Raw genomic sequence first — 14,358 nt, forward strand, 5'->3', positions numbered from 1 at the left:
GGTTAGCATTCTGACTGTCGACCCCGCAGCCTACATCCTTTTCCTCACAGGATTGCAAATACATTGCACCTGTTGGATAGGACCAGAATCTGCAGGATATCCTTCCCTACCTCTCCTTATCCTGCTGACCAACAGTCACACTATTCCCTTTCTGTACCTGTGCTTTCCTGAGGTGTGACCGTACTTCCTCCCCCAGGTGTTGAGTGTCTCTAACTCGCACACCAGCCGATTTCCTGCAGATGTGGCAATCTGGGACAGTCTCACTGTCCACAAACTCCCACATATCACAGTCCCAACACATAACTTGCACTGCCACTTATAGTTTTTATTTATAGTAACTTAAATCTAGATATACTACAATTACTTGAGATCTAGATTGTATTTAGTAGATGGATTTAGCTTAATTTCAGATTAATTTGTAATTAATTAGTCTTGTTTTTTTTTCTTTATTAACTTCTTTATTTTAGTATCCTGTTAACTCCTAATATTTATGTATACCAGCCTTTCATTTAATGCAATTCCGATTCCTTTAATGTTGGTATCCCCTATTTTTAGTTAATTTTAGCCCCTTAGATCTAATTAATCACTGATTGTTTATTTATTTACTTATTTACTGTTGCCACTTGGTTTAATCACTTAGCGCTTGCTTCCCACTCACTAAATTCCCATTGTCACTCTGATTAGCAGGTCACTGTGTTTAGCAGATTCACCCAACTTTCACCAAGCTCTGTACTTTGACCACAGAGATGGAGTGGTAGTATTGCTTGGTGGTTAAACCAAATTTGGCAGTGAACAGCCAGACTGATCATATGCCACACGTGTTCCAGTCAGTGGGTCACAGATTTCAATAGTTAGCACGGATTTCAAAAGGGAAGGTAATGCTTGATCAACCTTATTGAATTCTTTGAAGAATTAACAGAAAGGGTAGACATGCAGTAGATGTAATAAGAATACAAGAAATAGGAGCAGGATTAGGCCATATGACCCCTCAAGCCTGCTCCGCCATTTAATAAGATCATGGCTGTTCTTCCACCTCAAATTTACTTTCCCGCCCTATCCCCATATCCCTCGATTCCCTGAGTGCCCACAAATCTAATCGATCTTTCAGTCTTGAATATACTCAACGACTGAGCAGCCACAGTCCTCTGGGGTACAGAAATCCAAAGATTCACAACCCTCTGAGTTTTTCCTCATCTCGGTCCTAAATGGCCGACCCCCAATATATTTGGATTTTCAAAAGACCTTCAATAAGCTACCGCATACTAGACTCATGACTAAGGTTAGAGCATGTGGAGTCAGGGAACATGTAGCAAGCTGGCTACAAAACAAAAAACAGGGAGTAGGGGTTAAATGTAGTTACTCAGACTGGCAAAAGGTGGGTAGTGGTGTTCCACAGGGGTCGGTGCTGAGACCACCATTGTTCACTATTTACAGAAACAATTTGGACTCGGGAATCGGAAGTACAATTTCAATATTTAGGGACGACACCAAATTAGGGGGTATAGTTAATACTGAGGAGGACTGCGACAAAATACAAGAAGACATGAATAAACTTGCAGAATGGGCGTGTAATTGGCAAATGAATTTCAATATAGATAAGTATGAGGTGGCACATTTTGGTAGGGAGAACAAGGAGGTCACATAATCCTTGGAAATTAAGAGTCTAAATGGGGCAGAGTAGAGGAATCTAGGGGTACAGATACTCAAATCAAAAAGTAGTGACGCAGGTTAAAAAGGCCATTAAAAAAAAGCAAACAAAGCACTGGGGTTCATTTCTAGAGGGATCGAATTGAAAAGCAGAGAAGTTATGCTAAACTTGTATAGAACCTTGGTTAGGCCACACTTGGGAGTACTGTGAACAGTTCTGGTCTCCATATTATAAAAAGGATATAGAGACACTGAAGGTGCAAAAAAGATTTACTATGATGATACCAGAACTGAGAGGTTATACCTATTAGAAAAGACTGAACATGCTTCTTTACCCAGAGAACTCACTACCATAAGGAGTTGTTGAGGCAACTAGCATAGATGTGTTTATCTAACTTCCCTTTAAATGCATGAGGAAGAAAGGAATAAAAGGATATGTTGATGGGGTTAGATGAAGAAGAGTGGGAGGAGGCTTGTGTGGAGCATAAACACTGGCATGGACCTGTTTCTGTACTGTACATTCTAAGTAATACACCACTTTTTTTTCAATTTAATTATTTTTAAATGAAAAATCTATTCAGAATTTTAGTTGGTGATGGATGTCTCCTAATTGGAGTCACTGTCTTCTTGAGCATAAAAAGATTAAGAGCAGAGTCGCTGAAAAATGAGTATCATTAAAGGCAGAAATACCAATGGTTCATCAACCCTGCCTAAGGCCTTCCAAGAGATGCTAAGACATCAAGGGTAAAGTGGGAAATGCAATGATTATTGAAAAATACTAAAAAAATATTTTGCTCTTATTTTCAATGCAAAACTGTATAGAATACCAACTCCCAGGTTAGTCAGTAGATACTTTTAATTAACAAAGTTCTCTTTTTAAACCTAGAAAAAAAGTATCCCGATTGTAATACTTCAGTTACGCAGACAGTTGACATGATCTTTATTTGAGATGGCAGCATTTGGGTGCACATAAGCACCTGAAATGCCTGTGTAACAGTGGTGACCGCACTTCGTAGTGATTCATGACACGTGAAGCACTTTGAGACATTTCCGAGAGACGTAATAAGGCGCAATGTAAAATACAAATCTTTTTTTTTCAAAATATACCTTGCATTTTTTTTTCTCTAAGGGACATATTGATGTGCTACGGAAAATAATTGTGACCCCTGACTCTCAGTGTGAGGCATTAACCCCTCTCTTCTGCTAAGGCCCCCCTCCCCCCCAAATAAATTCCACACACAACCACACCACTGATTTCCTTTGCATCAGGTGAAATAGTGTACAATACAGTTTCTTATACTGCAGTCATTATGTTAAGGAATTTCATTACTTTATCTGGTGGTGTTGACAGCAGGTTTGCTGAATTAAAAATATCAGTTTAAAAGAGAGAAATTACAAGCAAAAGTGCTCTTGCTACTCTCACAGACTAAATATTTTCAGTATGAATGACCAAATAGACCACAGCTGTATTTTCTCAGCTGATGTTTCTCGGTAAGTTTAAAAAGAGAATTTTTGTAGAAGTACAAAATGAGTTTGTTCCATGACTGAAAAAGGAAGTGATTCTGCAAGTCTGAGTAGATACAAGCCTTTCCAGCTAGGTTAATGTTGTACATACACACTAGGATGGAGATCACAATTGGTTGAGCAACCCATCAGTACTGCCCTCCAGCAAGATTTAGCTATGCACCCCACCCTTATTATTAGCGTCTGTTATAACATGTTAATGTTGAACCCTTCCACATCCAATCATAATGAAATACTGAATATTAAGTTCTGCTTTTGTTTTTTGCTTATTTGTTAGTGAAACAAAAAAACAGTATCAAACCTCATCGTTTTCATTTACAAAATTGCTAGATGGTTAATAATTGCTATTTAACCAGAAACTAAATTGCAAGCTAGTATTTGAAGTGTGTCTGAATGTAGCTTTGTGCTAAATAAACTGAAAAGTGCTCAAAAATAAATGTTTAGATGAAAACACAAAATTGGAAATTCCAAAAATGGTGAATAACCCAGTTGTACTGAATTAATTAAAAACTGTAGGCTTTATTCACAAGTTGAAGTTTTCAATATGGCAGCTGTGAAGTAAATTGATTGCTCCCATTTTCTACATTGACTTCCTTATTTTTAACCTCCCAGTTCTAACTAAAGTCTACTCTGCTCCACACTCAGCTTTTCCCGCATCCTCAGTAACCTTTTCAACTCTGAACTAAGTTCAAAATCCTCTAACCTATCCATCACCAAGACTGCTTACTTCCACCGCAACAGCACCTACCCCTGCTCTTACCTCACCTCTATTTATTAATGTCTTCTTGCATTTTGATGCATTCTTCCTTTGTATTTGCCGTACAATCTTCCAAAAGCATTTTCAACATATTGTATCACTGGTCTGAGAGTAACTATTTCATTCTATGGGCATTACTAATATTTCACACGGTTTTTAAATCACCATCACATATTTTTTTTCCCTAAATGGGCTCAAAAATACTTGTTTTTATTCTGAATTCCAATAAGACCAGTCACCTTCTGGACCTCCCACTGGCCTATTTGTTTTCCCCTGGACAACTTTTCTGACTATAACAAAGTAGAGACAATCTAATGAAAGTGTTCACAACAGATCGATTATATTTCTTGATAATTTTTGACAGTTTTACTTCAGAAAAAGTTTATCTTTTTTCACTTTGCTGGTGGTGGATTTGAGATGCATCAATGACTAGTACTAACAACACTATCTTTGCATGAAGTCACATACATGATAGATATTTAAAAAATTCAATTGTATTTTATTACTTTTTGGAACAATAATAATTATTTCTGTTGGCTTTCCCTGAATTCTTTCTCTCCTCCTTGAAGATAGTGACATATTTTGCAAGCAGTTTCACTGACAGCCCTCCAATACTTCACTGAAATGCCTTAAGTACATAACTGCAGGGGCATCACAGCTGAGCCCAATCCTGACCATAAACTAACAATGACAAATGCTCAGTCTCCAGCAAGGAATAGGCACTTTGGCTGATATTTTCCCCCTTCACTCTAGCTCAGGGTGCTGAAACCAATTGTAGCTACCCCAGTTGGGATTAATTAATTCATTGCAGATCAGAGATTAAACCTGCAGACCTTCCTGGTCTGTGTGGCTCAGTACCACACTGGGTGGCTCACCACGCCACTGAACCATTAAGTGAAAAAAAATCAAAGCATAGTTTTGTTTTCAAACTGCAACAAGGTGGGTAATTAAAACAACGAGACTTTTTGGAATGGGGAGTGTTATGTTAACCTTTAATCACACAATCATACCTTCACTTTGTGGTCCAATACTATACATGCTGAAGCCACGGACAGTTGTTGGTCCCCCAAGGTAAAATCTGAATATAAAAATCAATTTGGAAAAGTCAGTAGGTCTATTTAACTATCTGATTACAATCCTTCCACATTACTCTTTACACAGATAAAGGAAACATCTGGCAATAGATTACATTGGTCCGAAATATTTTTTTTTCAAAAATTCAGATTTAACCTTTCCCGCACTCATTCATTAGCAGAGAGAGGAAAGCAACTCATTCATGTCCTCTGCCAACGCAATTCTATTACTGACCATCTGGAGATTCATGAGAGCAGCCTATGGCAGAAAAAGCAATTTCCATACTTTTCTTTAGGGAGCTGACTAATCTTCACTCTGTGCCTCAGATGAAAGCCTGCCTGAGGTTGGGAATTGTGGCAAACCTACACTGTGTCCCTCTATAGTGCAGTGCATCAGTACACCAATGTATCAGTTCCTAACAGTTGACTTTAGCGAGTAAGCAGAACCACCTTCTAGTTACTCCAATATTCTACAAATAAAGATGCATCTTTTGCCCCACTGGTTTTTCATTAGTCAATGAGCCAGCATATAAAGTTTTGACTTGCAAGTGACCATTACAGCTTATGAATGGTAAGAAGCACTGTTGGCAATTCAAGTTATGATTCATGGGTATTTGTATTCCAGAAGGACAATGAGCAGGAAGAAAATTAGCTGATACCCAACCCTTGCTGCATCAAGCTCTTTCAGATGAGGCCATGAAATTCCAAACTTCTTAAACAGAAGTGGGTTGGCAACGAAAGCTACAATATGGTTGACTCTCAATCCAAAAGCTCCACGAAGACAAATGCAGGAACAAAATAAAACAGTTTGTGCTAATTCACACTGCCAGATTAATTACTCCGAGATTTGAGGCCAGACTGATTCCTGGGATGGCAGGACTGTCATATGAGGAGGAATTGGGTGGACTCGGCCTGTATTCACTTGAGTTTAGAAGAATGAAACATAAAATTCTGATAGGACTAGACAGACTGGATCTTTCCCCTAGCTGGGGGGGGGCTGGGGGGGGGATCCAGAACGAGGGGTCAAACAGTCTCAGGAGACAGGGTAGAACATTTAGGACTGAGATGAGGAGAAATTTCAGAGGGTGGTGAACCTGTGGAATTCTCTACTACAGAAGGCTGTGGAGGCCAAGTCACTGAATATATTTAAGAAGGAGCTAGATAGATTTCTAGACACAAAAGGCATCAAGGGGTATGGGGAGAGAGCAGGAATATGGTATTGAGGTAGATGATCAGCCACGATCATACTGAATTGGCCTACACCTGCTCCTATTTTCTGTGTTTCTATGAGACATTACAGAAGTACTGGGAAATGTTGTTTTTGTGACAATCAAGGTGATAACTGTCTATACTGAGGAATGGAACAAGTTTTGACACCCAGCACTCAAGTACTCCCAGATGTGGATAGCAACAAAATTAGATGAAGTGCAAGGCTCCCTTCTACTTTGCCCAACATGTGCTACAGTCCTAGCCTCTTTAAAAAAAACAAAAAAAAACATTTTGCTGCATTAATACAATATCCGATAATCAGTACACAACTGCACAGATTTACTCTGGTTGAAACAAACACTTACCTATCAGCAATAGAGGATGGTTTGTCTCCAATTGGTACGAGAAGGCCACCCCACAGGGAAGCTGAGAGCACCTATCAGTAAAAAGAAATATAGGAGTACACCACCACAAAGAGCTCCCCATACTGTAATATGTACAAATCAATGAATGCATCAACAAATCAGCAGTAAAATGATGTCTGGCCCTCCCTCTCTTTCATTCCAACAGTAATGAAGGAACAGCTTATCTTAATTTCATTTTTAAATCTCTCATACATTTCCCCCCCCACCACGGATTAGGAAAAGTGGAAGGACAATTTTTTTTAAATTAAAAAGACCTAAAATCATTAGCACAGATATGGTCAAAATGTAAAGCAGCACATCACAATAAAGATTGTATTTATTTCATTAGTAAACAATTAAATTATGTCTGTCCTGAGAAGTAAGCTTGGGTTTTATTTACAGCTTGGTGGATGGTGACTGCGCACCCAGTGCAAGCAACTCTTCAAGGTCAGGTAGACCACAAGTCTGATAGAGAGGAACGGTCCCTCTACTCTGGCTCAACAATCTGCTGCAACTGCAACCCACTCTGTAATACAGCAGTGCGAATTTATTCCCTCCCCCATCTCAAGACTTTTTAAAATAACACACAGCACCCATTTTTTTTTTAATTCAGTGATTATTATTTCTACTTTCTCATCGATCTGTTGCTTATCATAAGCAGTTCAACAACATCCTTTTCCTGATGGACTAACTTTCAAATAAACATTGAATAATCTTCTAAAATGAATGGGAGAGAAGATATGTTGCCTGTATTTTTCCTATCCAGTCTAAATTCAGATTTAGCTTCTGGTAGCTTTGAATTTTTTTTAAAAACCAGAAGTTATTCTTAAGCGCCGGTTACTAATCCCTTTGGAAAATCTAAGTCCTTAGATTCAACATGGTTTGGATTGAAATTATTCATAGATATTTTTGTCAGACATCAATTTACTGAATAAACTTTCAGGAATTTGGAGCAACAAACTATAGTTGCTACGGTGCAGACAGTTTTAACCAACCGCTGGAACACTGATGCTGATCTCCACTCTTCACATCTGTGGATTCTTGCCAAAACCAGAACCAAGAACTTAGTGATGAAGAGAAGTCAGTGCCTAAAATGCAGTATTGAAATGGGTCTCCTTAGTAAATAATTGTTTTCTTTAAACATTAAGATTCTCTCCTGCTATTCTACATCCTCACACTACCATGGCACAAATCATTCCCTGCCTGCTCTTTAACAGTGCAACCTTGTTCAGCACACACCTGATTTATTCAAGGTTGCCATGTACAGTTTCTATTCATTCCTACTACACAGAAATCCTGACCAATGTTTAACATGTGTCAGCAAATGATTTATGTTTTTAATTAGGACTAGACAGCACAGGTAGTTGAAATAATAAGAACTCTTACGCTATCCCACAAGAGCCTCCTGTTGAACTGCAGCTCAAAGTCCTCCTTCAAAAAGCTCACATCACCTCCAGTGTAACCCGCCAGCTCCTGTTAAGCAAAGACAAGAGTGCTTCTTATGGCTAAGCGTAATAATTATTATGGCTTGCAGTTCAGATACAAGGCAGTGGCACTGCTAGTATCTTCACAAACATAATAAATGCTTGATTTTTGGAAATCACAGACTTCATCCTGTAAATGTTATGCTCTAAGTACTTTTAAGCACCAGCACTAAAAGAGGATATTACTTTTCAGTAACACTTTTCAAGTGGAATAGATTTGTGACAAATTTGATTTGTTTGCTTGTTTTAATGACCTGCATCCAATCGATAATGCAACAAAAAAATTACAGAGTTTGCTTTTGGGAGTCAAAAATCCAGGAAATCCCTAAAAAATTCTGAAAACTAATCATTCAGATTTGTGAAGAAAAAATGGCTGCCTGCTCTTAGACACAGTTGAAAAACAATGTAGAATTAAAAACTGAGAAATCGCTGTTTTGCTTTCTAGTTTTATGTATAAATCAGATGCGAGGAAATAAAATAGTCTGTGTTAGTTATTGAAATGCATAATAGACAAATTTATCCACAATTCATCAATTATTTGTAAATTAGGTTGATTACAACTTTCCTGTTCTTCTGACCCAATTAAACTTATTTAACTAAGAAGCCAACATCATTAATTTAATATAAATTAGGGCAATGAGAAAACTCTACATCCGTTAAAAGATGCTGCTGACCAGCTCTAAACAAGCAAATGCTGGTAGGGGCTACTCAGCCGAGGTTGTTGGGCTTTTCCCTAAAAGCTGCTTTACATACAAATTATATATACAGACTCACAAATTACATTTGTGCCACTGGAATAATTGTCACAAAAGATCACAAATGCATGAAAAATAAAAAGTATTAATTTATCAAGTCTGCCATTTATTTACCATTAAATTCTTGCCATTATAGTCTGCCATTGTAGTCTTGCTTCACCCACCTTTAATAGGCCCACATTCTCCTTTACCACTCTCTTTCTCTTAATAGTTATAAAAACTTTTGCTGTTAGCTTTGATATCTCTTGCAAGTTTGTTTTTCATATTCCCCTTTTGCACCTCATTGCTTTCTTGTATCCCAAGTCTGCTGGATTTCCACTTTTTCTTGCATTTGTGTAAGCCTTTCCTTTTAGCTTGATACTGTCTCTTGCTTCATTTGTTGACTATGGTTGCTCAACTACGTAAGTGCAGCCTATACTTTTTAGGGGTATGTACTGGTTTTGTATCGTACCATATGTATCGGTGCTCTCTATTGCTAAATCTGATAGTTTATTAATCACCCTCCTTTCCTAATTGTGCAGCCACTCTTCTTGACCCTCAATTCAGTGGAATTGTTCTACTCCCTGCCCTAGTTCTTGCTGGCATTCACCTCTCTTCCCCATCTCCCTCCAGTTCACGGTTCCAGTCTTCTGTAACTCACCCCTCAAAGTTACTACCTGATACTGCTGCTATTCCATGCAGTGGGTGGGAATCTCTCAAAACTATCCCAAAATCAAGAATTCCTGCCTGTAATCTGCAGCGCATTTCAATGCGCCTAGCACAGCAGCAGCCACACCAGGCAGGAGTCAGGAACTGTGGTGTGAGACGAGTAATGAAATGAAAAGAAAGAACTTGCATTTATATAGCGCAATTCATGACCTCAGGATGTCCCAAAGCACTTTACAGCCAATGAAACACTTTTGAAGTGTAGTCACTGTTGCAATGAAGCTGATATTTGAATGGTGGCACAATTTTTATTGATTCCACGATAAAAATGCAACCACAATTTTCCAGTGACCTTGGAAATGACCAGCTTTAAATTAACCAAAGCTGAAACTACATTTTTTTTTGCTTTGTACGCATTCATTCTCAAGTTCACGTGAATTGCCAGCACTCTTGCATTACCTGGTTTATTTTAAGCAAAGCACCACGTTTGGGAAGGATTGCTGAATTCCGGGTGTCAATGGCCATTGTGTGCTGCAAAGAAAAAATATCAACACAAATCAGTCTTTCCAGAGTTATTATGTTACCTGAGAATACACAAATAATACATTGTTAATGTATTGCCATGGTATTTTGTTACAAAAAAAGCTTAACAGTGAACTGTATTCCTTCAAAATCAAATTAGTGAGAACTATATACCTGTATAGGTTGGCTGGTCATTCACATCATTACTGTTTTTGTGATGGTGCTTGGACAGAATGGCTGTTGCATTTTACCCATGAAAGTCACTGTACTTTGGAAGTAATTCAATGTGAAGTGCTTTGAGATGTTTTGACAACATAAGGTTCCAAATAAAAGTATTTATTTTTTCCACAAATAAAGTCAAAAAGGTACTGGTTGACTTAATCGTTGTTAGTGTCTGACCTAAAGGTTTACACCAACCCGTAATGAGCCAATTCTAAAAATATTGTACTATAAATGGTTTAGGTGGATTTCATTGAAAAATCTTTCAGATGCACCAGCAGCAGTCTATTTAAAGTTCCACTGTAGAAATGAATCCTGAATAATCCACATACAGTTTTTGACGAGTTACTCAACTGAGAATCAGGTTACTCCTTTATGTCTGATGATGCAAACCTTAATCAGAAAGCACACCAACTGGTTTCCATGGTTCAATTCTCTACAATGCATTCTATGCACGTGCAAGTTTTCTCACTGGCTTAAACTCTGCTGATGCATCTTACTCAAGTACGCTGAAGGCCATTTCTTTTTAATATTCTTGGAGATTTTTCTGAGATAGAGGTCCTAACTTTGTAAGACGTCTCTTCCCCAGATTTTACCCACTGGAAAAAAAAATCGTGCGCCCTCACAGTTATTTCTCAACAAAGCAAAAGATGGAAATATATAAATTATTGCATCTGCCAAGCGGACACCACACAAACAAATGTCTGCAAAACTCAGTGTAGTCAGTGAACCTGACTCAGACTAGGACTGCCATAATCAGAACTGCAGCAAAAGAGTCTTCTGGATTTAAAGTTACAGGGGAAAAAAAATCCCCAGAAGGGTCCTGCTTGGTTTATTGATTGCACTGCTGTATTGGAAAAAGTCATCATGGCTAATATTGATTGTTAAGATGAATGGAAAATAGTTTGTAATATAATGGGACAAAAACATCAAATTTAGAAAATGGGAACTGATTTGGCAACCAGTTTAAAACTCAAATCTTAAAATTGGTGAATGGGGTGAATTAAATTGTGCAACAGCCTCAAACTACCATGACCAAAAATTAACACAGAATAACATTCATGGTAACTAAAGGTTTACCGAAATTGAAGATTTGAGAGAGTGACCACTTTCTTCCCGAACGCAAAAAGATGCCGTGCGAGACAGAGAGCCCAGCTCCCTCCAAACTCCCTCCCATTTCAGAGAGTGATGGGTCTTCCATATTGGAAACTACAAGGAGAAGGCAGATGATTACATTGATACAAGAGTACTATATTACGGTTCTAAAGCAAAACAATTATTTTGCATTGCACTGGTTCTCAAAACCCTCTCAGCCCATTTAGCTTGCCTTTATAATGTTCTGAACTACCTTCTGAATTATGCATGTTTAAGATCTGAGTTCGCTGTGGTTTAGGGAATAACTTACTTTGGACCTAGTGTACAAGGAAATAGAGAATCAACCAATAAGCCTTAATCTCCTGGTATAGTAAACAGGAAGTAGACTCAATCTTCACAATAGTTCAGAAAAATAATCCTTTTATAGTTTAAAAATAGCACCAGCTTCATCTCAGTTCGGGAACACTGCAGCACAAAATGACTTGAAAGTAGCCTCCATTACAGAGCACAGGCTTGCAGTTATGATCAAATTCACAGTAAATATTCTCAATGGTTTCCACATCAAGATCTTTATAATGTTTAAATATTGTGCTGTGGTATCTCTAATCTCAGTAAAATTACAACTGACAATCTCTCCACCACTTTCTTAAATATCACTAAACACGCTGACACAACCACATTGGTGCTTATAGAAGTCTATTTTCTGACTGCCAGCAATATTGCAAAGTGCTTCCTTACGAACAATAGTATTTGCACTCTAAGTTAAACATAACTGCTAAGATCAATTAAAACAGTTAAGAAGTGTTTCATCCTTACATTGTATTCAGTTGAGACCCCTCTGTCAGTCTCACGAAGCGAGCTCCAAGGAAACTGTCCAGTCACTTTATACAAGTTAACAGAAAAACTAAATGAAAAAAATATAATTTTAATTGATGATCCAACCAGTCATTTACACCATGAACTGTTTATTTTGTTTGAATCCAATACTAGAGCTTCATTAACATCTTTAAAGTATCCCTTTATTTTCCACTGGGCAACAGCCATAAAACTGATATTTTATCAATCTGAATGATTGAGTTTCTCCCCCCTACCCCCAAAGGGAAAGTAGGGAACTGTACTTTATTCTTAGTAAACTTTGAGAACATTAACCCACAGTAAAACGGTCATATCTTTTAGCACTGTTTGTCTTGCCCAAAGCACTGTTACCATGAATTTAGTTACTTACAGGGTTAAATTGATGTGCCTGTATGTTTATATTTGTGATCTTTTAAAAACACTAAACAAATGACAACGAAGCCCTGTTCGTACTGAAGCAAATTAGAGAACTGGTTCACTAATGATTAAAACAACAATTACAAACAGAACTGCTTTCTAATCCAATGCCTGCTGCGTTTGCCTACATAGAAGTGGTCACTGCATTACAATTCTTTCTTTCATTAAAATAAAGGGGCCAAATTCCCACCAGCTATATAATTAGAACACAAGAGGCATAAGCGCTATTATATTTAGGGACTAATTGAATTATAAATTGACTAGATTTGCCTTTTCTCACTATAATTCAAAAGGTAGTGTTTTTCAAACTATTTTCTACAGATATCTCACAGAAGATATTTATAAGAGGATATAAAAAAAATTAAAACTCTTGTGCTCACATGCACCATCGTACACTAAACATCACACTTGGGTACAGATGATGCAAAGCAACATTAACCAGAAAAGGCCACTCTTTGACCTGGAGCCAGAAATTTCCAAACAGTTACAGCTACCCTCACCAATTTATAAGTAGCTACACAATACCAGAATTTGCCTATTTAGAACCATGGACTTAAAGGCACAGACCAGGTTAGCAGCTAAACATCACAACCGAGACTACCCAAGGCGAATGAGAGGCCCACTAGTCTTTCAAATGTTTTTAAGCCCAAACATGTAAAAGGAAAGAGTATTTTCTCCTTTACACTTGCAACGCCCAGCTATAAGTTCAACAGGAGACACAACTTGTGTGTGTGAAAGAAAAAAACTCCACAAAATGTACATTGTTCTTTGGCCAAATTTACTAACCAATGTACAAATAAGGACCATGAAAATAAAGGCTTATGCAACGTCTTGATATTTATTCTTCAGAGCTAAACTGACTTAACAATCAGACGATACAGTCACACCACTGAACTGATTATTGCAGGTGTCCAGTTTGACAATGTTCCTAGTAAAGGAAAAGGAAGTGAGTCCCTCCAGTGAGTAGCTGAATCATCCAAGCCAAGATGATCCTAGGTTCCATCCCTAGTTGGTGCTGAGTTAGTTTCCTAGCCGGGTGAGAGGTGGATGTGCTACAATTGGTGTATAGGTCCTGATTTAAAGTGGGGGTGGGGGGAATGAAGAAATTCAGTCACTGTCCCTGTTCCTCATCATTATTCAGCAACTTCTGCTGGAACCATACCTGCACACACATTTGATGAGGACAAGATTAGGCTCATTTGTAATATTGTAGCTATTCCACCCCACCCAGTCAAATAAGCAGCTGACATTCACCATCAAGGCTCACACATGATCAGCACCCAAAGAACTGAACCACAGTAAGAAGTCAAAGCTTTTAGAAGAGATGGGGAGAAAATTGACAAGCAGCAAGGAAAAAGTATGCAAGTAAATGATATTGGCATAACTATGAGATTTACATCATATAGTTCCCCAACCGTTCCTAAAGAAAAGTGGAAGGGGGTTGCATTTTCTGCATACTGCTGATGTGAAATCTTATCTATTCTGCAAAAATACAAAGTACATCTCCACTTGAAACCTAATAAATTATTGCACCTAGTTGAGTAAAACATGCATGAATTAAAAAGGATCAAGACCTTTCTTTTTCAAAAACAATCTTTTTTTTGGAGGCAGATGACATAGGAGCATAGGAACAGGAGTAGGCCATTCAGCCCCTCGTGCCTGCTCCACCATTTGATAAGATCATGGATGATCTGTGATCTAACTCCATATACCCGCCTTTGGCCCATATCCCTTAATACCTTTGGTTGCCAA

The 14,358-nt window shown here is 38.0% G+C and overlaps 1 protein-coding gene and 1 long non-coding RNA gene across 3 annotated transcripts in view; one reads left to right on the plus strand and one right to left on the minus strand.

Moving 5' to 3' along the window:
• The window catches only part of LOC137334802 (uncharacterized), a 54,154-nt gene extending 48,332 nt beyond the window's left edge, over positions 1 to 5,822 (plus strand). For both annotated transcript variants that reach the window (XR_010966247.1, XR_010966248.1), the window contains one exon: positions 5,627 to 5,822. This is a non-coding gene — a long non-coding RNA (uncharacterized lncRNA). The remainder of the gene's footprint in view (positions 1 to 5,626) is intronic.
• The window catches only part of samm50 (SAMM50 sorting and assembly machinery component), a 31,980-nt gene that overhangs the window by 5,385 nt on the left and 12,237 nt on the right, over positions 1 to 14,358 (minus strand). Inside the window, exons 7-12 of the mRNA XM_067999783.1 lie at positions 12,151 to 12,238; positions 11,320 to 11,448; positions 9,958 to 10,029; positions 8,001 to 8,087; positions 6,576 to 6,646; positions 4,939 to 5,006 (exon numbers count right to left, since the gene is read on the minus strand). Of these exons, the coding sequence (XP_067855884.1) occupies positions 4,939 to 5,006; positions 6,576 to 6,646; positions 8,001 to 8,087; positions 9,958 to 10,029; positions 11,320 to 11,448; positions 12,151 to 12,238 (515 nt within the window). The remainder of the gene's footprint in view (positions 1 to 4,938; positions 5,007 to 6,575; positions 6,647 to 8,000; positions 8,088 to 9,957; positions 10,030 to 11,319; positions 11,449 to 12,150; positions 12,239 to 14,358) is intronic.

This window comes from Heptranchias perlo, chromosome 18 (genome assembly GCF_035084215.1).
Source record: "Heptranchias perlo isolate sHepPer1 chromosome 18, sHepPer1.hap1, whole genome shotgun sequence".
Lineage (NCBI taxonomy): Eukaryota > Metazoa > Chordata > Chondrichthyes > Hexanchiformes > Hexanchidae > Heptranchias > Heptranchias perlo.